Raw genomic sequence first — 27,492 nt, 5'->3', positions numbered from 1 at the left:
TGGGACAAGACTACAGTTTCAATTTAGGCAGCTTAGGCAGTTCAGCAAGACCCTGTCTTGGAATTTTAAAAAGGACCAGGGAAGTAGCTCAGTGTGAAACCCTGAGTTTAATATCGCCTATTCCCAAGTTACTAAAACCATTTTTAGAACAAAGCATTCTATAAATAGATATTTAGCATTACCATTGTTTTGAAAATTGCATTTTGTGAATCCTAAATTCACTAAGATCAAATAAATAGTTAAAAGACTTCCAGAATAGGTACATAGAGTTGTTAGGAGTTCTATGATGTTCCTTAGCTATGTGTGCATATTTTGCAGTGTATATTGGACAGCTCCCAGCATTGGATTTCTGACTTGAACCACAAAGATTAATATTTTTTAGATGAGTCATTTTGTTCTTAATCAGTTATTTTTAAATTTCCTCTTTGTGATTTATAATCTTTGTTTTACCCCTAATGAGATAGTTAAAGGAATTCTGTTGTCTTGGAGTAATACTAGGTAATTAAAATAGCATTGTCACCATGTTTACAATATTTCAGTAGTTATAAATTGGAAACACTGCATAGAGTTTAGCCAGATGATTGCTTCTGTAAGAGTGTGCAGCTATGGAAACATCTCCAGCAAGGGGATTGGTCCAAGGCTGATCTTAACTATAGTGAAATTTCACCAGGCCCCTGGAAAGTGAACTGGGCCTACATGGCCTTTCTTCTCCTTTATTGGTTGGAAACTCAGTGATACAGTCCCACTACTTATAAGAAACAGAAAGTAAACAAACTTGAAAATTGAAGGCTTTCTACCTTGAAATGTGTGATTCTCTGGCATCTTGGAATATGTGTGTGTGTGTGTGTGTGTGTGTGTGTGTGTGTGTGTATATATATATATATATATGGAAAATTTGAAACGCTTCACAGATTTATAGGTTCTTAAGTTGTTGGTCCTCTATTGAGTTAGCGGTTCTAAAGTAGGAGGGGAACATTATGTAAAAGAACCCAGAACTGAGAATCAGTAAACAGTGCATTCTGATTCAGGCTCTGGCATATACTTGTCCTATGGCCTTGGCCAAATCTTTCAGTTTATCTGTGGGGAATACCTGTCAGATGAGATTTGTAATTATGATATTGTATGTGTTTGTGGGAGAAAAAGGAGAATGTTAAGCTACTTTAAAACATGTAAAGGGTGTACAGTTGTCAAGTATGTTAAGGATTAGCATCATCATTACAGTTGCTTTATACTGTTCAAGTGGTCTTGACATTCTCAGTTCCTGACAGCTGTCTACAAGGAAGTATAAGATTTAGAGTTTGGTTGACTTAGAGTATTAATCTTTTCTCTCGCTTTTCTCTCTCTGACCTCCCCCTTTAAGTATTTAAATCAATAATAGAAGACACTAAGCAGAGGGCAGAATTCAATGTGTCTGTGAGTCAGCAGAATCCATACAACCAAATCAATACAGCTAACTTCATATTGATATTCTTACAACACACTCAAGACTTTAATTGAGGATTGTTTGCTTCCACACATTTTTTAGTCTGATTATTCAGTACATTCTTCTATTTTCCAGTGGCACCTGTGATTAAGTAATTGTCTATGTTTATGCTTCATTTTCTAAAGTAGAACAGGTTTCTCTTCATCTCCACCCTTTAACTCTTCCATTGATCACTTCAGAGATTGTTGTACAACTGAGCACAAGTAGTTTTATACAGCAGTGGCCCTGTATAAAAATTTCAGAGAGAAGACTCAAGTGGTACCAGTGATACTTAAAGTCTTAAAATAGTTCTTGAGCTGCTTGTGTTTGATCATTCCAATAGATGTGTGTCGAATTCCCCATATTCAAGGCATATGTAGAGTGTAAAACAAGGACAATTGTGAGGACTGGGGATAAAATAGGGAACTGACTGTCATCCCTTGTTTTAAAAAAATCATATGCAATAATAAAAATAATATATACACAAACTAATCTGAAAATGTTACTGGTAGAAATAGATTTGGTTGTGGGCCAGGAATTTTTTTTTTTTTTTTTTTTTTTTTTAAAGTACAGGGTTTCACGATGTAAATCCAACTCATAGTGATTCTCCTATTCTCAGCCTCCTAAGTGCTGGGATTACAGGCATGCCACCATGCCATCGCAATCGCTGACTCAGCCTGCCCCTGGGGGTGGGGCCAGGGTCAGCAGGGCACCTAGTAAGGAGAAAAATTATTTAGTTATTAGTAAATATGTGTATTTAATTTAATTTTCTTACAGTTTTTACTATAAAGGCAAGCTTTTACTAATGGTATCCCCTTAAACTCTGTAAACATTGGGTGTAATCCATGAGATAGTCTCAAAAAAAAATCTTACTTTCTCTTTGTATTTTTTAGGGAAGCGTCTACAGGGTGTTCAGGGTCTTACTACTAGATCGAACTCTAGTGATCCACCTGTTTACAGCCTCCCAAGAGCTGGGATTACAGGCTTGCGCTCCCACACCCAGTCTCAACTGCCATCTCAGTGGGTCCCTGGGGTGGGGTGGGGCGGGCGGGCAGGCAGGCCCCAAACCCCTGGCCCCTGTGCCTGCAAAAAAGTACATTTCCTTTGATGGAACCATGCAGAGCTCTCTTTAGAGAAGAGAATCTTTTTTCAGTGGTGGGACCAGGTAGGACCAGGTAGGATAAGGAGCTGCCTATGACTCGAGTTTCAGTTCTTGCCAAAAGACAAAACAGTAACATACTTCTAGCTTGTAGAAGTCTGAAATGTCAAAAGAGACATGTTCTAAGAATTCACGATTTTAGTTAGTGTGCTGGAAAAACCTGTAAATCTAATAATTGACATTCCAAGGGATTTAAATTTGTATCATTCTTAGTCATTTGCAACTTTAGTTTTTTGCTTATTTGAAACTAGAACATCTGTTGTAAATTTAGTAGCTTAAAGGACCTTTAAAATCATTTCATATTAAGGCTCAGGGGACTGAAGTGCAGAGACCAGGTTCAGTCCCCACCTCCATGGGGGTGGCACTCTGAGACAGCTACTGAGATTGGGTGTGGTGGTGTGTGCCTGTAATACCAGCACTTGAAAGGCTGAAAATAGGAGGATCACTACAAGTCTGATCTGGGTAGTGAGACCCTGTACTAAATATATAATTAATTAAATCAATAAATAAAATAATTTCATATTTATGAAAGAGAGATGACTTTTATTTAAATGTGTGTTTGCATTCATCTGAAAGGTGGTTTTGGGGAGGATGGAATTGGGTTTGAGATAGTGTCCTACCATGTAGTTCAGACTGGCTTGAACTCCAGTGATCCTGCTTTCAGCCTTCTGAGTGCTGAGATTATAAATGTGTGCCACTACACTCTTTAAAAGGGCTCTTAAAGGAAACGGTAAAAAAAAATCTAAATCAGAGAGAAAAGCTCGGTAGGTAGATCACTTGCTACAATACGTAAAAGGAATTAGTCTTGGCTTAGCAGTGCAGTGGTACTATCCCTGTCGAGAAAAGATGTCTTGTCTAGCTCTGAGCAATGATGATGTAATTAATACCATCTGGCACTTGTGTGAAACTCAGTGGATTTTGTGTGTATGTTGTTGTATTGAGGCTTTCTAACATGTACTTTCCTATATATGTTGCCACTGGTGGATAGTGACCCTAAGAAGTTGTCTGCTTTGTTCAGGATCATAAACATGTAGCAAATTGGCCAGAGTAAAAACCTTCAGGACCAGTACTGTAGCTTGTTTACTTTACCTTGTACTGTACTGCCTCCCACTGTTCACAACTAGATGTTGCTGTGCCTAGAGACATGTGAAGGGAAAAGATAACTGAAAAGAGTGACAGAGCATTGAAAGACAGTGGAGAGATGAGAGGAAGATGCTTATATGATAGAAGATAGTGCCATCAGCATCCTCCTTTGCTTGCTGCAGGGATGTTGGAAGCAAATGAATAAAAATAACCTTTTGAGGTAAGGATTTGAGTCCAAGCTGAGACTGCTCATCCTTTGGAACAGTTTGAATATACATATAGCTAAAACAGTGCAGCAAGTGGGAATGAATAGGCTATACTAAATATAGAACAAAATTTTAGAGGTTTTATATTGCTGACTCCACTGTTTATTGTATTATGACCCTAAGCAGTAAATTAAGGTACCCAGCCCTCAAACTTATTTGTAAATTGAAGTGACATTGATAAATTTCACTGAGCTAAATTAAGACCAGTTGGAGATAATTTATGTGACAAATTATTTTCTTTGAAACATCAGAATCACACTTCTCACTTTTCCAGGACACCCAAACACAGGATCCTGCCAGAAAATGGGCAAGAAGTTATTTGTAAATCTCAAACAGGTCTCACAAAACAAAATGGCTTTTTTTGCTCTAGGGAAGCAACTTAGGCCAAAGGCCCTTATTTCTAGCTCAAGTTCATGTCATAATTACCTTTTAGTCTCGGAGCCTGAAAAACCAGTTACTCTCCATTTTTCTTGCAGCAAAAAGTATTGCTGTCTTTAGATGGGAAGGTCAAAGACTTGAAGGTTTACATATTTTTGTGGGGTGGAAAAGACTAACCTGGCTCACTTAGAAGGCTGAACTAGGTGGTAGAGGCCAAGGAGTCACAGAATATAGTAGTTACCTAGTCCAGGCATGCTTTTTAACCTCTGGTGCTCAGTTTCCCCATCAGTAAATACAGGTTCTATTTTTTTTTTTTTTTTTTTTTAATGTATTTAGTACAGGGTCTATAGGTTCTTGCTACACAGATGGGACTCATAGTGATCCTCCTGTTTTCCGCTTCCCAACTGCTGGTTGGGATTACAGGCATGTACCACCATGCACAGCGCACTCTGGGGATAGGGCTGGCATGGCCTGCTAGGGATTGAACCCCAGTCCCTGCACTTGCCTAAGCAGGTGCTCTAGCCCACTGAGCTATCTGGCTAGTCCTCACATTCTAAATATTATCTGACCCTTTTTCTTTGATGGCTTAGGTCATGTTTTAGGCTTTACAGTTCATGCAGTTTATGTTGTAACAATGTGTCTTGATTACTTTTCTCTGGTTGCTGGGACAAAATACCCAATGCCCAAAATTAAGGAAGGAAAAGTTTATTTAGCTCACAGTTTGTGGAGGTTTGAGTTCATACTCAGCTGGTTTCAAGGCAGAGTGGCATGTGGCAGAGGGCAGAAGTTCATGGAGGCACTAAAAGGGAAGAGCAGTGGCAGAGGCAGAGAGCAAGCCTCCCTCCCTTATGTTGCATTCAGGCTCTGTGGGTGTAGCACTTATACCCATAATCCCAGCATTGGATCATGAATTAATCACAAACTGTAGAAGCTAGCCTATGACTGTGTGAGGCTTTGGGGGGTGGGGGGACAAGTAGACACAAAGCATAACACAGTGTAAACTGAGGGTTGCTGCTGTCTTTGAGGAAACTTGATTTATAAAAACACACTGGAGGGCTGGCCAGATAGCTCAGCAGATTAAAGCGCCTACTTAGGTAGATGCATAGACAGGGTTCGATCCCTGTGTACTGAGACTGGGCATGGTGGCACATGCCTGTAATCCCAGCACTTGGGAGGCTGCAAACAGGAGGATCACTACGAGTCCTATCTGTGTAGCGAGATCCTGTAGACCCTGTACTAAGTACATTAAATAAGTAAATAACCACTGTGTAACAAGGTAATAGCCATGATATGTAGTTGTAACACTTGTCCCATGGTATGTAGTTTTAGGACTCAAACTTTAGAATACCTCACCAAATATTTGGCCCTTTTGTACTATCCTACAGAATATTGACAGAAATATGACATATTACTGTCATATCTGCAGGGATGGCTCAAGTTTGAGCATTCATTAAGAATGAGGAAGAAAGTATGTGATATAAGATATACATATATTCTCCCTTTCCCCCCTTTTTTCCCTTTCCCTTGGAGGATTGAACCCACACCATTGTGTATGCTTGGCCAGCACTGAGCTTTATCCCATAGTTGTTGTTATTTTATTTTTTAGACAGTCTCAGTGAGTTGCCTGGCCTTGAGTTTGGCATCCTCTTATTTGAGCTTTTTTTTTTTTAGTGGTCCTGGGAATTGAACTCAGGACATTGCACTTGCGAGGCAGGCAGTTGTGCTGCTAAGCTATCTCCCCAGCCATTTTAACTTCCTGAAGGAGCTGGGATTACAGGTGCCTAGCACCATATTCAGCTTCATACATATCATTTTCTATTCCACGGTCGCAAGTTTTAAAAATGTTCAGCTTATGTCAGCATTACTTTGGTTGTTTATACTAGTCACTGTGCTCTAATTTTTCTCATTGTACCAAGATTGTGTTATCTGGCCCTTTTCAGAAATTATAATGAAGTAGATAACAGGCAGAAACATTTGAAGGAAAAGTAGCTCTGTTGCCAGGTAAAAGTATATGCTCTGGGCAGGAACAGTGCACAGTCAGTGTATAGTAAGAATGGTGTACAGTCAGTGTGAACTTGCAGTCTTTTGGAAGTATACTTATCCAGTAGGCACTTTGAAAAGCAGCTTCATACTTAAGTCTTGTGAACCTAGAGACAGTGAAGCCCTCACGCACTGAACCTGGCTTTAATCAGAGTTAGGAAAAGTTGAACTACAATATTCATTCTCCCAGTGGGGACTGTGTAATAGTCTGCCAGTAAGTATGACTTATGGATACTCACCTCTGTGAGGGTTTAAGCTAGAGTATAAGTAAAAGTATCTAGACTTAATGCTTTCATAAATATCAGCATAAATGTGCTTAACAAACACTGTTGAACCCTCTCTTTCTTTGGTCACACTCTGCTTTCCCTTTATTCATTCATGGTTTGCATCCTCAAACAGAAAGTATATTCAACTTTCCTACTAGACCACCAGAGAGCCCTCTGCTCCTGAAGTGGCTTAGTGGAGTGACTTGCCAAAGGCTACCAGCTAGTGTTAGCAGTAGCTACCAGGTACACAAATAGAGGTCTTTTAATTTCTACAGCATGATTATTTTATTTCTTTTGAAATTGTCAGTTTGAAATTGGTTTTATTATGGAGAACTTAAGGCTTGAGAAATGCTTTCTAACCATTGTTATTGATAATGATATATACCCTGAAATTTCATCCATAATATGAGATCTGAATTGTTTATAGAATTCTCTCAAAAAGTCTCAGTCCTCAAATTTAGTTTTGATTTTTCTTACTAGTTTATAAGAATATCTGAAATAGCAAGCACAAATTAACTTAAATTTCACCTTTTTTTCATCCATTTATTCATACTAATACTCTGCCTCTATCTCATCCATCATTTAAACTATAATATCCTAATGATTTTAGTTTATTTAAGTGAAGAGACCTGGAACTAATAACTTCAGTGATTACCTGAGCAGTACTGGAATGTAGACTACTTGTGACAGGAAAAATGATCAAAATGGGAGTCAAAAAAGTGAAGAAGATAGGTACTTTGAACATTGAGAAGTAATGTGTTGATATGTGGTGAGTTGGAGACACACAGGAATGGCTGATCACACACACACAGCTGGGAAGACATAAACACTTGCAGCTTTGCAGGCTTGATTGGGGATGATTAAGAGGCCTGGTGACACCCAGCACTTAGGATTCCTTCTCAGTCAGTACTGAGCTGAGATTACTTGTTTGCACTAAGTAGTGAGAACATTATTTTGAGGTAAAATTTGAGAGCCCAGGGTGGATCAACTCTCATACTTAGTAAAAGCTATGTTAGTTTAGAATTGAACTTTATTTTAAGGGGCAGTTTGTGATCATTGTTCCTCTATTTTTATTTTTTATTTTTTTATGTATTTAGTACAGGGTCTTACTACACAGATTGGACGTATAGTGATCCTCCTGTTTTCAGCCTCCCAAAGCACTGGGATCACACCCAGTCTCAATCACTGCCTCAGCAGGCCCCAGGGGCGGGGCTGGCAGGGCACCTGGACCCTGCTTCTGCCTAAGCAGAAGCTTTAATCAGTAGAACTACCTGGCTGGCCCCATTTTTCCTTTAAGAGATGTTGTGATGTTAGGGGTTTTGATATTGTCTCCCAAAAACATTTACAGTATTTGGTTTTGGTTGCTTCAGACAACAGTATTGTAAGTTTAGGCAAATCAGTACAAGACTTTGGCATAGAAAATGAGATATGTAAAGGAATGGAAAACTAAAGCCTAAAGGCACAGAGTTCTAGAAATCAGGCTAAATACCATAGTAAGGACTTCAATTTCTTGGTATTTTATGAGGTTGCTAACTTTGATATACTTTATTTCCCACACAGACATACCACAAAGGGAAGATTTGGTGAAGCATGGTGCCTTTTCAGAAGAATTTTAAAACAGGAGCACTCTGGTTTTGGGTGTTTTAAAAGCACCAAGATCTCTTTTTTTCTTTATTGAAGAATGAAAAGTAGCAACTGATTATAGTGTATTAAGAGCAATAGCTAGGTTGCCTACTCCCAAGTGATTATATTAAATGCACTATTCATATTCATTATCTTATAAACAGTTGAATGATATTGCCTGTTTAACTGTTAATAAAGACTCAGGATGAGCTGAACTAATGAATGATTACTGGTAAAAGTAATCTTAACTCTTAATATCTTTTAATATACTGCACCTGGTTCCCAAGATTGAAATATCTTACTTTGACCGTGATTTTTGTTTTCTTCTTGCTAGTATGTCAGACAGAAGGATTTGTTTCCCTCCTGCTGTTTAACCCATTGTCATTCATTTTTCAAACAGCTCATCCATCCAGGTTACCTTTTTGAAGAGGTCCTAACTTTTAAAAGTTACCAATGTTTCCTGCCTTTTAGTTTGCCTTGCAATTTCCAGGACCCTGAAGGGGATGGGATGGGGGTGGTGTCTTTCTTTCTGTCATCCCTTTTATCAGGTTGACTACAGTAAGTCACCTTCAGGCAGATTTGTGATTGTAGCTTTAAAGGCTCAGAGAGTCTCTTTATTCCACGCATCCTAGAGTAGCTTGTGCAATGATTTCCTTTGGTTTAGGCAATCTTAGCAAGTCTTTTTCAGGGTCACAGTTTCTAAGCAGCCCTTTGTCTTAGATGCCTTATCCACTGACTTGTCCTCACTCAGGAGTAGTTATCAGACTCCACCATATTCTTTGAGGGATATAGAGATTACTCATACTCAGGTCCCTCCCTTAAGGAGTTTGTACAACAGGAGAGGAAATAAGATGAATACCTAATTAAAGATCTTACTAGGAAATGTATGAAAGCAGAGAGTGAGCTGCAGATCTAGGACTCTGAAGGGTCACAAGGAGAGACAATTTCCAGATGTGAACATTTAGAGAGAGAACAGTTGAACATCAGAAAAACAACTTTTTCATGATGGGCTTTGATTCTTCCTTTTCTGGCTTTAGAAAACAAACTTTTAAAAAACATAACCAGGTACAGTATATTAAAAGATATTAAGAGTTGCGATTACTTTTACCAGTAATCATTCATTAGTTCAGCTCATCCTGAGTCTGTATTAACAGTTAAACAGGCAATATCATTCAACTGTTTATAAGATAATGAATATGAATAGTGCATTTAATATAATTAAATCTGGGAAAGTCTGTATTGCATTTTTTATGAGAGTGAACTAAGATAATGTGGCTTGGTCTTAAAAGAGTTTTGTCTTTGTCAGCTTTATATAAATAGCTCTACCCAGTGATAGAGATAGTGACTTGCGATGGAATAAAAAGAGTCCTAGAATTAATCTTTTCTAACATTTAAGTGTTTGCTTTCACCCATATGAACCTAGTATGTTATAAATGGGCTTCTTCTGTGCAGTATCAGTTAAAGTGCCATTAATGTCATAGTTAATAGCATAAGGGGTATTAATTAAAGTTGCTTCATATGTTTTAACTTGTTGAAGTGTGTGGCCAACAAAATCAATTTGTGCTTACATTTAGGCTTTTTTACTTTAATGTTAAATCATAACTCAGTGAAAAAATATTGAGAATACTATCTTTCACAAAATGTATTACTTTGAGATTTCATCTTAATTTGGAGAGAAGTTAATATAAATTAATGTATTATTTATATTTAATTAATATAAATTAATATTTCATCTTAATATTGAATAGGAAGCCTTCTGAATAAAAGTACAGTACTGGGCTGGGGAGATAGCTCAGAGGCAGAAGCACCTACCTGGCAAGCACAAGGACCCAAGTTCAATCCCTAGCCTCCCACATGCAGTACAGTCTCAGCCCGAGATCCCTAGGCACCGTCTGTGTGCCCCAGAACCAGGCATGGTGGCACAAGCCTGTAATCCCAGCACTCTGGGAGATTGAGACAGAAAGATCTCTGAGCATTTGAGATCAGCCTGGGGGCTACAAAAGTGAGTACAAGACCATCCTAAACTGCAGTGAGACCCTGTCTCAAAAAAAAAAGTAACTCAAGAAGACATGCTCTAAAACTTTTTCTTTTTTTCCTTGAGAGAGGATCTGCTGTCATAAATAGGGAGAGTATCTTTGTCTTTTGAAGTCAGGAATGTATGAAAAGAACTTGCTAGGTGAAAAAATCATAAAGACTGTAACTCAAATCCAAAGCTCAGATGGAATGAACATTGCTTATAAATTTAACTTTTAATGTAAAGAGCAGTCATAGCTGTCCAGAGATGGAAAAGAGTGCCTTGCCAGTAAGCCATTTTTCCTAACTGAAGTGGCAAGAACTCAAATTTAAGCTGGATGACCACTTAACGGTAGAACTGTGAAAGTGGGACAGAGATTAAAAAAAGAGTTGTGAGTCTTATAAAAGTTGAAAAGAGGGGTGGGCCTGGATGTCTTTTTTTTTCCCCCCTAAAATCTCTGCTGCTGTAAACTATGTAAGGAATGTTATTATTAACCTTTTTTTTGAGGGGGAAGGGGCTAATGCCCATTTGTATTTTTTTCTAGTACTGTTTATTGAACCTAAGGCAGTGATGGTAAACCTTTTAGAGCTTTCAGTGATAACAGCCCACTTCAGAATATATGTGACAGGTTCATCACCACTGACCTAAAGGTCTTTGCACTGAGCCTGTTTAGAGATAGTCACATTAGGTTGTCCAGGCACAACTTGGGCTTGGCAGTCCCCCTGCTTCAGCCTCCCAGAGTGCTGAGACTGCATGCATGTGATACCATGCCTGGCTCCGTTTGTAATTCTTTAATGCAAATAAGTTTCTGTAATTGAAAACTTAACATTCATGCCCCTTCCCCTACTGGAGATTGAATGCAGGATCCTACACAGGTAGATGGTTCAAATATTTAACTTTTTTTTTTTTTTTTTTTTTTGCGGAACCAGGGATTGAACTCAGGCCCTTGCACTTGCCAGGCAAGCACTTATTCTACTGAGCTAACTCCTCGGCCCCCTCAAATATTTAACTTTTAATATGCTTTCAGTTCTAGAACTATTTGATAGCTTCTGTTCTGTTTACAGTTCCCACTATAACAGTATGGCTTTGAGCCAGGTGAATATTCATGATCTGTTGATACACAGATTTTTGGGGGACTGATCATGTATTCATAGAGAAATTCAGAATTTTAAAGCACACTACACAGATGATTATAAAAAGTGCTTCATCGGTGGGGGGGAGAGAATGATACAGAATCTTGCTGTGTAATTGTATAGTCCTAGAACTTGTAGTTTAGCCCAAGCTGTTCTCAAATTCTTGATCCTCCTGCTTCAGCCTCCCGAGTGCTGAGATTATAGGCATGTGCCACCACACATGCCTGAATTGTGTGCCTTTGTAATATGTTTATGGGGATAAATCAGAGGAGAGTTAAAACTTGTAAAACTTACAAAGATTTGCACTCCAACTAAATCTGTCATTAGCAAATATTAGAAGGATGTCATTGGTAACCATGCAGGTTCTTCCTTTAACTGTGTAGTAGTTTGCATGGCAGGTAAGGTCATGCTGGTCCACAGATTCTCACAATAAAAGGTTAGCTTTTTTCAGGGGGTGATAATTATTTTCATTTCCAGAATTTTATTTCCTGTTTTAAAAAAAATTGAGTCTCATTCTCTTCGTTGTTATTAATACCTCATAGACTATTGATGAAAATAGATTACTAAAATTCTCTAGGTAGCTTTAATTTCTTTGTTCTGGATACATCTAAAGCAGTAGATACATCTAATGTGCATATGGTGGGGGATAAGTGAAAATGTCATGGGAACTAAGTTGTGGGGACCTTGCTGCATTATTTAGGACTCAAGATTTTATCTAGTCATTTCCAACTGTGATTCAGCTGCCCCTTTAACTCCTTCCAGAAACTTCCAAGGTTGTACTTATTGCTTCCCCAGTAGTTAGAGTCGTGTTGAGGTATAGAGAGCTGTTTATAGCTCTCCAGCAACAGAAAGTGTCTCCAGACCTTTTCCCATTACATCATCTTCCACTAATGTCATTACACTAGAGTGAAATCTGCTTTGAAGATTATATTCCTGTTTTCCTTCCATTTCTTTCCTCTCATCATTTTCTGTAGAAGGAAAATGGAGGGGAAAAAAAATAAGATCCTTAGGACAATCCTAGGCAGAGATTTACAAATGAGTTGACCATCTTGGACAGCTAAACCTCCCATTTATTGGCCTCTGTTGCACTCTCTCAGTGGAGCATGAGCACCATGGAGAGGGAAAGCTACATGTTTGGTCATATGATGCTTGGCTTTGGTGCTCTTCTAGTCACTTGGGATGATTTTTGTAGCTGTCAGCATCTTGTCACTGACATGTTAAACTTGTCAAATAATTCCTCAGAATAGAAATTCTTAGGAGATCACTGAGTTTCTTGTTCTTTGTGCTTAATTATACTGCCTCTTGGATTCAGCTGTTTGTCAGGTAAGCATGTAGATCATCTGGAACTTTTTTACTTTCCTTCTGTAAATCTTCAAGTCATTACAGTATTATTTTGTTTGGTTGCAGCTAATATGGGAACACATCTTCCTTACTCCATCACAAAGTCCTTGACCAAAAGAGGTGATTTCAATTCTTCATTGTTTTCAGCTTTATGGCATTAGGAAAGAATTGTAAAATGTGTACTTTCAGTTCAGAATCTTCATGCCGCTTACTCAGTTACTAGCCTGTTCTTTCACTTTTATGTCCTTTGAGATAGATTTGTTGGGTGTTAGAAAGAATAATCATCATTAGTAGTAGCTCCACAGAAATAGGGCCACATTATCCAAAACAACAAATTTGGCTCTCATTTATTGTTTTAAGTTTTAGGTTTACATGTCATTTCTCTTCGAGGTTAACCTCTAGGGACCCATAATATATTTGCTATAGGCTATGAGAGAATATGAAAAGCCATGGAGAACTTGTAAAAGCTTTGAAGGGGTTTTGATTGAAAATGATGGACCAGTGTAGAGGAACAAGGTGCTTTCTCTGCCACCAGTAAGAAGTTAGAATTTTTGATTCATATCAAAATTTCAGATTGGATTTTAGCAACTTTTGATTTTCTAGTTAGGGTTCCTCAGTAGTCTTTATGGTATAAGCTAGACTGAAGGGAAAACTTTTCACCAAATGTTTTTGCTGAGATTTAAATCTGCCAGAAGTCTTTTTAGCTCAAGTATATACTTTATCAGAGTGAAAAATTGAACAGATTGGCAAAAACAATCACAAAGAAATAATTTTTAAGCTTTTATTCATTTTTCATTAGATTTTATTGGTACATTTGGGATACACATAAAATCACAGTCATCGTAGAGAATCTATACCAGTATGATATACCTTGGTTTTTTTCCCTTTTCTCTATCTCCCTTAAACCCCCTTCCCCTTCTCATTTGCAAAGCTTTGTTTCCATGTTTTCCTTTGCTCTCTCTTTTTTTTTTTTTTTTTAACTTTTCTCCTTCATTTCTGCTTCTTTTCTCTCTTGTTCCCTTCCCCATTTGAACATTTTCCTCCTGTTTCAAAATACATTTTGGTCCTTATTTATACTTTTGGTTTCTCACACCAGAGAAGCAACGTGGTATTCACAGGTGTCCAGTGTTATTCACTTAAGAGTATGGACTCAAGCCACACTCATTTTCCTACAACTATCTCCAGCATATCTTTCTTTATGGCAGAGTAATACTCGGTTGTATTAAAAAATCTTTATCCATTCATCAGTTGATGGGCACTTGGGTTGTTTCTAAGATTTGGCTATTATAAACTGCTGCTATAAACATGGATGTGCATATGTCTCTGTGGTATGATGCTTTTAATTCTTTTGGGAAGATAATGCAGGAGGGGAATGGCTAGGTCTTAGTTTTTTGAGAAATCTCTACACTGATTTCCACAGTTACACCAGTATACATTCCTACCAACAGTGGAGAAGGATTTCTTTTTCCCCACAGCCCTGCCACATTTGTTATTGTTTGATTTCTTGATAATAGCCATTCTTTGTAGGGTGAGATGGAATCTTAGTGTTTTAATTTGCATCTCTTGAATGACCAATGATGTTGAACATTTTTTCATGTATTTATTTATTATTTCTATTTTATCTAGAAGTATGTAGTCATCTTGAATGCCCATTTTTGGATTGGGTCTTTAAGTTTGGAATGTCTCATTCTTTTTTTTAAGTTCTTTATATGTTCTTGATAGTAATCTACAAAGAAAATTATTGACTGAACACAAAGTCTGACATTTCTAATGTGTTTTGTGTTTTTAGTTTTCGAAATGTCCACAGAAGGAGGGTTTGGTGGTACTAGCAGCAGTGATGCCCAGCAGAGCCTCCAGTCCTTCTGGCCTCGTGTCATGGAAGAAATCCGGAATTTAACAGTGGTAAGAATGTGAAACTTCTAAAGATTATTAATAAAAACTTAAGTCTAAAACATTTCTAACTTCAAGTACCTGTACAAAGCATAGTGCATTCCTGACCTGTACATAGGAAAATGAAAATGGAGTTTATAAGAAGATAACAATGTACAGTGTATTGACTATCAAAACTGTCCTGTTAATCAGCTGTGAAACTGTCTCATTCATATTTATTTCTCAATAAAAAAATAAAAAGAAAAGAAAATGGAGTTTACCTTAGGTGAGGTAGCTACAGAGAGTGTCCTTATTTATAGGTGACTCTCCTTGGACATGTGTGTGTTTTTACTTGGAGATCATCTTAAATGAGGCATATATTATAAAGAATGGAGAAGAAAACATTTCAAATTCCCACAGTATCCATAGATCAGTTTTAGACCTAATTAAGTGGCCCTGTCATATTTCTAGAACTTGGAGAAAACATTAGGCAATTTATTCAAAACAAATTTGTTGTGAGCCTGGCACTCTTCCCAGTGAAAAGATAAAGATCAGTTTCTCAAACGACGCATTTTTGACATTTTGGGCCAGGCAATTCTTTGTTATGGGAGACTACTCTGTGCATTGTAGGGTGTTTGGCTGCATTCCTAGTTTATATTCACTGGGTGAAGCCCTCCCCCAGATGGAACAACTCAAAATGTCTCCAGACGTTGGCAAATATCCCTTTGGAGTAAAATCATCCCCTATTGAGAACCACTGACAGGAGAAGCAAAGCCTGACCCTTGAGTTTACAGTCTAGTATTGGTAACCATTGTCATTTAGACATGACAGTGAGTCTTGAAGCAGTAAAAGGCAAAGTGCTATGGGAACATGGAGGACATAGAACTTGTTTTTCTGTAATTGAGTTAGAGAAGACTTTAATACATTCCTACTGGCTTAGGCCACTAGTGGACATGTATGACTGTCCCATCATGTGGCTTGAGCTATTGGTGTTACAAACAGATCTAATCACTTTTATCTATCTTTTTAGTAATAAAATTAAATGAGAGCTAACAAGCAACAAGACGTACAAATTACCGCCCTGCCACAAATGTGTTAAGGCAACATGTTTATTGGGTCTTGAGATATGAGTAAGCATTCATAAGGTGGAAAGGATGGGAGAGTATGTCTTTTGCAGCAGGGAGAGTATTGTATAAAACCACAGAGGCCCAGAGTGGAGAGCCTTGTGTGTACAGGAACAGCAAGCATCTGGGAGTGCTAGGAGTTCCTGAGTTGGGAGAAGTGGGTAGGAGTACAGTATATGTGTGAGAGGGCTGCAGCAAATACTGCAGGAGCTCCCAGTACAGAGTATGTTGTTAACAACCCAGCAGAGCAAACACTGGCTTCCTCACTGATTGAGCTAGTATTGTAATGGCTTAGGCTTAGTGGTCTAAGAATACCTGCTGATAAACAAGGTCACTTTATTCTGTCATTCGACAGAAGACTTATTTTACATGAATGGCAGCTGTGCTAGAGTCTGTGGATCTCAGAGTGCACTGTACAGACAGGATTATTACACTTGTGTAGCTGGTAAGACAGACTGTAAATAAGTAACCAGTGTAATAACTTCCCTGTGATTAAATGCTCACTGGCTTTAAGGGTAAAAACCAATTCATATTCTGGATATATATGTTGATAGTGTTTGTTTATATGAGGGCTTTTCAGCAGTTTGCTATGGCTTGGCCTTCTCATAGTGGCCTTTGTTCAGAGTGGATTTCTACTGAAAGTTATTATTTCTCTTTAGCAGTCTCAAAGTGGTAGTTATCCATACTATGTCAGATAGAAAAGAGAAGGGAAAATAATGAAATGGTGAAGTCAAAAGTAGGATGTTTTGCTCATATTTTGGAGGTATAATCTATAGATTAAGCTTACTAGGTTTTGGTACTGGGCTTAGCCTAATGTAAAACTAGCACACCTGGGGTTTATAGGATGAGGCCAGCACAGCAATTCTGTGCTTCAGCTGGAGGTCAGAAATGTAAATCTAGGGTTAGGCCAGTGGTCAGAAACATTTTGGTGGTTAGGACACTCAGCACTTAACTTTTCTATATCTTCATGGACTTTGTTGTTGTGATGATAAAAACAAAATTTGCTACCCTAACCATTTAAAATGTTCACTAGTATGTGAAGTATATTCACATTGTTCTGGAACACATCTTTAGAATTTTTTCATTTTACAAATCTGAAACTCTTTACCCTGCCCTTTCTTAGCCTGTAGTAACCACCATTGTACTTGCTGATTCTATGAACTAGAGTGCTTTAGATACTTTATATAAGTGAACTTATACCATTTTTGTCATATTGTGACTGACTTATTTCACTTAGCATAATGTCTTCAGGTTCATCTGTGTTGTAGCATGTGACAAAATTTCCTTCGTGGGCTGGTGAGATGGCTCAGTGGTCTAAAGCACCTTCTTGGAACAAGCTTGGCAAAGCACAGAGACTGCGGTTCAATCCCCAGCCCCACATGCCAGCCAGCCCCGCCCCCTGGTTGGCTGAGCTGGCCACACACACACACACATAAATAAATAAATAAATAAATAAATAAATAAATAAAATTTAAAAAAAAATTTTTCCTTCGTTTTAAAGGATGAGTATTATACCCCATCATATGTATATACCACATTTTGGTTATTTCATTTGTCTGCTGATGGATACTTGAGTGCTTCCATCCATTAGCTGTTATGTTAGTACTGATGTGTACATGGATGTGTACTTAGCTTTTTGAGACCCTGGCCTTTCATCTTGAACCTACTTTATTTACCTTAGATTACCTTAGATTATTATTAGACTGTGTTGTTGACCAAATTTTAGTATGTAGAAATACAGTCAATGAGAGGCTTCAAGAGAATTGGTAACTAGGGATTCAGTTTGGCTTAGTTTTGTGAGTGAAGGAAGAGAAAAAAGTTACTGAGCTGAAATGTAGTCCAGGGATAAACTGCCAGCCCAGCATGTGGTAAAGTCTTAGGTTTAATCTCTGGGCATTTTTCTGTTCATAACTACAGTTTCCCTCCTAAGCTGGCCACACACACACACACACACACACACACACACACACACACACACACATCATTGGAAAAGACTCTTAGGCCTCTACCATGCTATGATGCTATGGTATCACCTGCTTAGAAAGTGTCTGACGTGTAGTAACTGCACAATAAGTGGTTGAGTGAATCAGAGTCCTCCACTTTAGATTTAGTGCAGAGAACCATGAATTCCAAATTTTAGTGAAAATGTGGTCCAATAAAATTGGGAAGATTTTTTCTCTTTATAAGACTTGCTTTCCTCTGTGCTTGGGTTCTGTGACTCTCTTGAAGGCATCTGTTTTTTAGATTATACCTCTGCATATGCAACATGGCTGAACACCCGTTGACCGGGAGGGGCAGTCTGAGACAGGATCTCTGTGTAGTTCCAAAGGCCTTGAACTCACTGTGTAAGTCTCCCAAGTTCTGGGATTACAAGTGTGCACCACCACACCTGGATGGGCATTTAGTCTGTCTTCCTAGAACTCAACAGTAGGTAAAGTCTGATTGAAATTTTGTAGCTTGATACATTTCATGATGTAGTAGACACTCTGGCCAGAGTCATTTTAGTCTTAGTTCTACAAAAGGAATTTAGCTTTCATTTTAGCTGGGTGATCATGTTTCCCGTTTTGTGTTTAAAAGCTCTCTGTTCTTCATCCAGGTTTTCAGCTAGGATTCAGGTTGGTTAGAAATCATATAAAAATGTGTGACAGATTTTTAGAATTCTAGGGAACAGTAAGTAATGGGTTCTGTTTGTTCCTTTTGGTTTTTTGAGACAGGGTCTTGCTGTGTGGTCCATGGTAACTTTGAGCTCACAGTGACCCTTGTGCCTCAGCCTCCCAAGTGCTGAGGTCACGGTTGTACACCACAACAGTTGGCTGTAATGAACTTCATGGCTTTGAATATCCCTCTGGACCTCTTTGAAAATGGAGAAGAAGGCAATTTTTTTTTCTTTCTTTCTTTCTTTCTTTTGGAAACAAGGTTTTGAAAATGTCTTCTAGTCTTTGAACTCACTCACATAGCCCAGGCTGACCTTAAACTCATGGCAGTCCTCCTGCCTCAGTCTCTCTTAAGTGCAAGGATTACAAGCATGCACGACCTTGCTGTGAAGAGAAAAATCTAGTCCTTAACTTATTCCCTACATCCTATTCAGCCTTCACTATAATTTAATTAGCGATATTTAATTTATTAATTTAATTAGTTATAATGTAATACCTAGGTAACTTTCCTTTAATTGGCAGTTTTATCTTTTCATCCTTTGGTGCCACTAGATTGGACAATGACGTTTCTAACATTGTGATCAAATAACTATTTGAGAACTTGATGGCAAAAGCTGGTGGTTCTTTACAAAGCAGAACCTGTGTTATATAAAAAAAGAACCTGTGTTTGAATCCTTCCTGTAGAATAGTGCTTCTCACACTTTAGTATCTGTGTGAATGATGGGAGGGAAGACCTTGTTAAGGTGGATTTTGTTTTAGTAGATGGAGAGTGGAGCCCAAAACTCTCCCAAGATGTGTGTTCCTAAGTGATACCATTATTCTGCTTACCTAAAGTTACCACTTTGTGAAGTAAAACTTTAAAGCAATGGTTTTTAACCTTCACTATGGATCATAGTTATCAGGACAGTTTGCAGAAACCTGCCAAGACTCCACCCCTAGAGTTTCTGATTTGGTGACCTGCAGGAGAACCCAGGCATCTTGTCTTTCACAACCTTCTCAAGAGATTCCAACTTGTAGCCAAAGTTGAGAATCACCATTTCAAAAGGATTGGGATTTTGACCTTCCCAGATGTCAGCTAGCCAGTCCTAGAAGAAACTTATCATTTGAAAGTCTGCCTTCTTTGGTACAGCATGACATCCATTGATACTTCATTGGCTTCAGACTGTCATTGAGTGAATTCAGGCCTCTTGAAATTTGTCTGTTTGAGATGGCAGCTTTTTTTTTTTTTTTTTTTTTTTGGTTTGCTGGTTTATTTCATTTAATCTAATATCTTCCAGATTCATTCATACTGTCACCATGACAGCACTTCATTCTTTTTATGGCCAATAGCATTCCATTGTATGCATATAATTACTACATTTTCTTTATCCATTCATCTGTTGATGGAAGCTTAATTCCATATTATGCCTATTGTAAATAGTGTAAATATCACTTTAACATAGGGATTTTAGTTTCTTTGGATATGTATCAAGTAATGGGATTGCTGGATTGTATGGTATATCAGTAGTGGGTTTTTGTTTTTGTTTCTGTTTTTGTTTTTGATGGAACAGGGGATTGAATATCAGTGTTTTACTAGAGAAACGGCTATAACAGAAGATACACAAATATGTAAGAATTTACAAGATTGGTTTACAGTGCCCACTCACAGAATTGGACAGGGAAGAATACAGAGGGTCTGTCTATGCCCTGGAGATCTGAATGATTCAGTTCAAGGTTTGAAGCACAGTCCAGTGTCACCTGCGAGTTCATTTCAGGAGTCCAATAGGTCTGCAAAGGAAGGCTGAAAAGTCTATTTCCAGAAGGTCAGAGGATCTGTGCCAGAGTTTTCACTGGAGGCCAGGAGAAGATGTCCAAGGTGAAGGCAAAAGGACTGGAGCTCCTCCAAAGAAACAGAAGCCAGTGGCAGCATTTTTAATACAAGCTTTTTTTTTTTTTTTTGGTGAGAATACTCTTAAGAGGGAATCTGCTCATCTATTTAGTGGTACTACTCCTAAAAGTAGAGGGAAACAGTTGTGTTTTTTTGCTGTTATACTTGGGTCAGCACCAGCGAAGAGTTTTAATATTGTTCACATCAATACAGGGGTGCAGATAACTCTGGCTGCATCAGATTGGAAGCTGATTCAGTAGATTGCAGTCTTCTGGTAGTGAGGGGCTCTTCCTCATAAAGTGCAAATCTGTATAGGTGATTAGAAAGCTGGGATAGGTTTTAGAAACAGTGGCAATCATCTACCACATACACACACCCCTCAGGACCCACTTTCCACACATGCCCTTGAGATCCTAAAAGTTTGGAGATCATGGAAAAGTAGTTTCTTGCCAACTATATGGTTAAGGTAGGGACTTAAAGCAAGCATTTTTTAAGTTTCTGCCTCATTTTGTATCTCTAGGAGGTTGGAGTTACATCTCTTTATCTGTGCCCTTTTTTGTTCCCTTTTGATTGGAGTATAGTCTCATAGAACTTGTAAGGTAGCATTTAGCAATCTTGTGGAAAGTATATTAAACAACTGAGCAAAATGAGAGCACACTTCCAAAAAAGCTAGTGCTGTGGTCATACTCACATTTTGTGTGTATCATCTGGGGAGGACTTGCACAGAAATTAGCATCCCTCACTTTTTCTCTGGCGCTGGTGGTAATACTGTCATTTTGTGTGATGTGCTATACAAGAAGGAAAACAAGAGATTGATTTCAGTGAATAAACATTTTAAAAAATACTTTCAGAAACTGGCTTTGATCTAGCCTCCTTTTTTCCTACTGTTCCCCTTTGTGTTTTAGAGGGTTGTATGTCTACAACTTCATTGGTCATGTTTTGGGGTCTCTTTGCTTCTGTGCTTGTTATTCTCTCTGAACAACATCCTGGTACATTCTTAGCATCTCTTAGAAACATGTCCACTATTTTCCCTCCTATGGGACATTTTGTAACTCCTCCTCTTGCCTTCCAGCCGCAGATGTCCTACTGGTTATTCTTTTCTTTATGTCCCTCAGAAATTATATACCTTCCCCTCTAGTATAGGATAGGGATTACAGTGTTTTTTTGTGATTGTCTCTGACAAATTACAAGCTATTCAAAAGCAGGAAAGGATACACATCTTTACTTACTAGTAGGTATCATATACCATTAGTTGAGGGGTTTTTTTTTGTTTTGTTTTTTCCTTCGTGGCACCAGGGGTTGAACTCAGGCCCTTGTGCTTGCCAGGGAAGCATTTATTCCACTGAGCCATCTCCCCGGCCCTGAGTTGCATGAGTGAGTAAATGAAAGTGAAGAGAAAAAAAGAATAAAAAGAACATGCCCTGACATCTTCTTTCAGTGAAATTTTAGTAAAGTGGACTTCTAAGCTTCTGCCAGTCCAGGATTAGTTTTACTAGGGGCTTCACAAAAGAATGTTGATCCCTGATTTGAAAGAGGAAAAACTGGGCTGGGGAGATAGCTCAGTAGAATAAGTGCTTGCCTGGCAAGCACAGGGTCCTGAGTTCAATTCCCGGTACCACACACAAAAAAAAAAAAATGAAAAGTTGATATTTGAAATTTATAGTGCTCGGTAATAACCAAACAACTTTTTTGAGTTTTGGTAGAGAAATTAGGTACCTTGGTTCTAATGGTTACTCTTCCTTCTGTAATCATAAGGTAGGTTTTTGGGAAGCCTGGTCATGGTTTCCCAGAATTGTCCTATTTGGCATATATATGAAATTTTTTGTTGGTTTTTAGAAAAGAGAGTTCACTTGTGCTTGTTACTTTCATTAAATCTGAAATAATAATAGGTCTTCTTTCTATAATGTGATTATGCAGATTTCCAGGTGATAGTATTGAATTTGATGAGTTATATTTCAGACCATGTGTAGAATCCATCCCTTGACACCTAGTTCGAGCAGAAATTCTACTGATCTTTGCCTCTGCCTTTGCACCTTTCTCTTCATGGCAGCTCTGAAACTCATACATGTATTTTTATTTCTAGAATTGCATCCATCATGAGGCATGTGTTTAAAATACCAGTATTTTCAAAATAAAACAGGAGAAGGTTCAAGTAACACTTAACTGAGTAGTTCTAGTCAGAGAGCCCTTTCTTAAATTCCAACCACATGAAGTTACATGTTTTTTCTACCCTAGTACTTTTCGTTAAGAAAATGTAGTAGAGCTATTGGTAAACAGCAGTTGGAAAATCCCCTGTCACCTTTTTCCCATTTCCTTCCATTCACATCCTGAAATAAATTTGGGAGACAGGGCCTTTGCTGCTATAATGAGAAAGCACCCTGTTCTCAGTTTCTGTTGTCAGGTTAATGCAAAGGTCAGAAAGACTAGTATTATACTAGCTAAGAAGTATGGGTCATTGTGATCAGGTATAGCTGACCCTTTCCCTTAAGAGTCCCTAAAGAACTGGTGTTTTATTTTTTTTTAATCAAATCTTTTTTTTAATTTAATTTTTTTTAATTTGTGTGTGTGTCTGTGGGGGGGGGGCAGCTCAGCCCACCAGGGTGCAGGGCTGGCTGGCATGTGGTGCTGGGGGATTGAACCATGGTCCCTGTGCTTTGTTAAGCTTGTTCTAAGTAGGTGCTTTAGACCACTGAGCCATCTCACCAGCCCCAAGAACTGGTGTTTTAGAGTAATGCTCTTGAAGCAGAAATCTCACACTAGTGTACATACTACAGGCAGTAAACTTACTTAGCAAAGAAAGCACATGTACTCTACCCAGTATTGAGCTGAGGCAAAGAAAAAGAACCCTGATAATGGTTGATGTTACCTTTCATGAGGGCACTATTAGTAGTCATTGAGTTTTTCCTAAAGCCTTATAATTATTTCGTGTTTTGCACACATTAAGAAGAATTTTTCTCTGATCCTTTTTTTAAAATTTCATCTCTCCCGTCTCTTTTCCTGAAAGGAGGGTCTAAGCCAGTCAGTGTTTGCTATTGTCAGTGGTATTCTGCCACCTTGTTGATTATCCCTGCCACTTATGTTCCTTGTGTTGCTTGTTTCAGAAAGATTTCCGAGTACAAGAACTCCCACTTGCTCGTATTAAGAAGATTATGAAACTGGATGAAGATGTGAAGGTGAGTCATTTATATCATTCATTTTGAAACTAAAGTGATGGCTATGATATTGCTTGTTTCTCATGAGCTCAGTTTAATTAAGATATTGTTTTTAAAAATTTAATAAAATTATTAAAAGAAAAAATAATAATTTGTTTTCAGTAAAACTAAGAGCTGAAAATAAATGCTTTTAACTATTATATGATGCTTCTGTGAAAATTTGGCATATCCTAGTTTTTTCCAGATAATTGAAAAGGTGCTGAGTTGAATATTTCTTTTGAAATTGGGTGGTATCACCCAATTTTTTTTTCACTCTATGTAGTATAAATGACATGTATCATCATAGCAACAGGGTGGTGCTATCATGTTATCATCTTGCTGTAATCTTTATTAATCTCAACTCTAAGAAAGTTCTAATGTAGATACTGACTTTTTTTCTTTGAGTTTATTTTACATGAATAAACTATACCTTTGAGAGGATTTCCTTAGGGTTGGTCATTTCTATATTCCTAGGACTCTACCTCCCATTATGACACTTTACCTCTCAAAATTAGCAGTCTCTTGTATTTGTATAGAAAGCTAACAGTTTATAGCAGTTTTCCCTTTTATTAACCCTGTGAGATTTGATCAAGGATAAGAATTCTTAGTACAATTTGATAGATGTGGAAGTAGACACCAAGAGATGAAGTGACTCACTGATAGTAGTAGAACTAAGATTCCAATTTTTATCTCCTACTTCCTTTTTTTAAGCTCTTCCTGCGGCTGTTTGCTGCATAGACCACCTCACCAAGGATTTAGAGACTTGTTTGACTAAGAGCTTGAACTCGGAAGTCAGATACATCAAGACAGCTCAAGAATTTACTATATGCCAAAATCTGTGCTGTCTCATTTGATCCCCATGATAACCCTGGAAAGTTACATCTTTTTCGGTATTAGTGAAAGTCCAGAAAAATGAGAAGTCTGAGATATTACCCATGTCCATTAGCTTTCAAGATCATTATCTTTTCCTACATTGTTTTTCTTTAGATTAGAACCTAAACCCTGCCATTTACTGGTTCTATGACTGTGGGCACATCATATCATCCCTTTTAAACTCTAGTTTCTTTGAAATTTTGAGCGTAAGAAAGCACTTTGCATAGGATCTGGTGCATAGTAGGTGCCAGATCAGTTAGCATTCTTTCCTTCTTCCTGTCTTGTTACCTGCTTTGTCTCTGCTCATTAATTTATTTTCCCTTGGAATCTCTTCAGCTACTACCTTTTTATATTTCAACTTTTGTCAAGAGACATCTGACAGGTTTGGATGATTTGCTGGTGATTGACAGGGAGGGCCTACATCTGTTGCAGATGATCAGTGCAGAAGCCCCTGTACTCTTTGCCAAGGCAGCCCAGATTTTTATCACAGAGCTGACTCTTCGAGCCTGGATCCACACAGAGGATAACAAGCGCCGAACACTTCAGGTAACATTGCAGATCTGCATTGGGAAAACTGGGGCAAGCAGCAGCCTTTACCTCCTTCCCTTGCATGGCTTTGGACCAGATTGTCCAAAGCCATTCTTCCTGTGGCCTGTGTCAAGCTGACATGTAATTAGCATCCTCCTCTGCATTGAGATGCAGACATACCTTATACCCACAGTGATAGTGTTTCCTTACCAAGAGTCTTGATTTCCAGTTCTCATATGGTTTTCACAGCTTAGTGACTGAACTCTTCAGATGGTGAACCCTCATTTAAACAGAGGCTTAAGTGATAGAGTATTTATCTGTTTCTAGATGTAAACAACTTCTAATTGGGAGCTTTGATAGACTCCAGAAAGGATAATTCCAGGAAAAGTCTAGTTTCACTAACATTGTTAGCTTTTTTCCCCTTGTCTGCAATTCTATAAGTCCTTTCTTTTTATATGTGTTTTATTTTAATTTAGCAATTCAACATTCATATTGTACGTAAACATTTTGATGATTAGCTCTATGAACCCTGATCTGGTCCTAGCTGTTATAGGAAAAGTTCCATATACAAAAGACAAAGTTGTGACAGATTAAAAAAACAGTGATAGTATTTTTAAAATAAAGCCAAGAAAGTAAATTCCATTTTCTCTTCTTAATTCCCTTTATCTACCAAACTGGAAATGCAAGTGTTTATTTGTTTATTCTACAAGCGTTTACTGGCCTACCGTAATATGCAGGCACTATTCTGACTCTGGGGAACACTGGTGCATGCAGAAATTGGAAAACTTAATTTATACTGCCTTGGAATAAGTCTGTAGACCTAGAAAGATCATATTAAAGCTACCTTCAAGATCAATTCAAATTAAAAAATGAAATGGGAAAACATTCTAACAAACTTCAGAAAAGAACATGCCCAAATAAACAAGTCATTAAAAAGTGTTAAGCATCATTTGTCATCTGGTAAATATAAGTTAAAACTAGCGAGATGCTGATGTACACATGCTGGAAAGGCTAAAATAAAAAACATAGACAGTACTAAGTATTGATTAAGCAGTGAAAGATACATAATTTATATATTGCTAGTCAGAATGTAAAGTAGTATAATTACTTTGAAAACTATAGTATTTGGCACTTTGAATAGGGTTAAAGGTATTCCCTACTCTGACTTGCCATTCTCCTTCTAGACATGTATCCAAAAAGAATAGACATTCTGCAGTAAGAATATGCATAACAGCCTTGTTCATAGTAACTCAAACTAGAGACAGCTCACACATCCGTCAGCACAGTAATAAGGAATTTAGATATATTCATAACATGTATTACTATTCAAGGATAAAAAATAAACTGTTACTCCATAACATGGAAGAATCTCAAAAGACATGATAAGCAGAATAAACCCAAGAACAAATTTCCATAGTGTACAGTACCATACACTGTCCCCATGACCGTGATAAGAATCAGAGTTGTGATTGCCTCCTGTTTAGGGATTGTAGTGGGGAGGGTATTTACTGGAAAAGGTTAGAAGAGAACTTTGTATATTTTTCTTATCTACCTGAGTACGTATCAGAATCCGTCAGACTGTTGTGCTTAAAGATGTTTGTATTTTATTGAAGATGAATGACTCAGTGAAGTATTAAAAAGGCAAAAAAATAAAAGGTCAGTTTAAGTATATTTGTTTGTAGAACACTGTCACACATTTTGGTGTACATTTGGAGGTGATTGTAGTCGTCCCCCCGCCCCCGCCTCCATTTTATCTGTGGATGAACCAGTTAGATAACTTGAGTAGATGACATCATAAAGAATGTGATCCAGATGAGCCCTGCCTGGCAATCTTTCAGATGTGGCCTGCTTCAGTTGGGAGCGTTTATTATCAAGCTGGTTGTTGGCAAGAAAAGTGGACTGGAGTTTTGCATTTCAGTGGCATGAGGCCATCACAGATACCAGGGAAGGAAAAAACAGAAAATTTCCATCCCCTCTTATTTTGTCTGATGAGTCACCTTTGCTTAAGTTGTGGTATATATAGAGGTTGCTGAGGATTTCTATCCAAGTATAGTCTCTTCCCTTGGTATATTATTAAAACTTTTCAAACATGAGCAGTGTTTACAGTGAATATCTGTGTGTTTGCCACCATTTTCTACCATTAACATTCTGTTCTACTAATTTTGACTCCCTAATCTGTTACTTATCTGTTGATCACCTATTGTTAAATGCATTTCAAAGTTTACTTTCCCCTGCATACTTCCAGGTGCCTATCCTCTAGAGTCTGCCATTTTTTCTGAATTTCTAAAATTTGCTTTAGATTTTTTAGTAAACATCCTAAATATATTCAATGTGTTGGTTTTTAACTTATTCAAAGGAAGGAGATGTCACACTTTTTGACAAAACCCCACCTAAGCAAGCCTTGCTTTTGGTATCATTAGCTGACTCCTGTGTTCTCTGCCTTCAACATTTACATCAGGAGGATCACGAGTCTGAGCTGTGTAGTGAGACCCTGTACCAAATACATTTTTTAAAAAAATTTATATGAGGGGCTGGAGAGATGGCTCAGTGGTCTAAGGCACCTACTTAGAACAAGCTTGGCAAAGCATCAGGGACCGCGGTTCAATCCCCCAGCACCACAT

The 27,492-nt window shown here is 38.0% G+C and overlaps 1 protein-coding gene across 10 annotated transcripts in view; it reads left to right on the top strand.

The window, feature by feature from the left end:
- Positions 1-27,492, top strand: part of Nfyc (nuclear transcription factor Y subunit gamma) — a 70,911-nt gene that overhangs the window by 22,986 nt on the left and 20,433 nt on the right. For 4 of the 10 annotated variants that reach the window (XM_004645960.2, XM_004645959.2, XM_023706183.1 and 1 more), the window contains exons 2-4: positions 14,555-14,667; positions 23,381-23,452; positions 24,776-24,889. In XM_004645960.2, the coding sequence (XP_004646017.1) occupies positions 14,563-14,667; positions 23,381-23,452; positions 24,776-24,889 (291 nt within the window). In that variant the 5' untranslated portion in view covers positions 14,555-14,562. Of the gene's footprint in view, positions 1-12,482; positions 12,748-12,831; positions 12,886-14,554; positions 14,668-23,380; positions 23,453-24,775; positions 24,890-27,492 lie in introns of those variants that run through there. The other 6 variants (XM_023706182.1, XM_023706178.1, XM_023706179.1 and 3 more) reach the window with 4 other exon arrangements.

The sequence above is a fragment of the Octodon degus genome, unplaced genomic scaffold, assembly GCF_000260255.1.
Source record: "Octodon degus isolate 3935 unplaced genomic scaffold, OctDeg1.0 scaffold00245, whole genome shotgun sequence".
In the NCBI taxonomy this organism is placed as follows: Eukaryota; Metazoa; Chordata; class Mammalia; order Rodentia; family Octodontidae; genus Octodon; species Octodon degus.
This window is presented reverse-complemented; position numbering and strand designations above follow the sequence as displayed.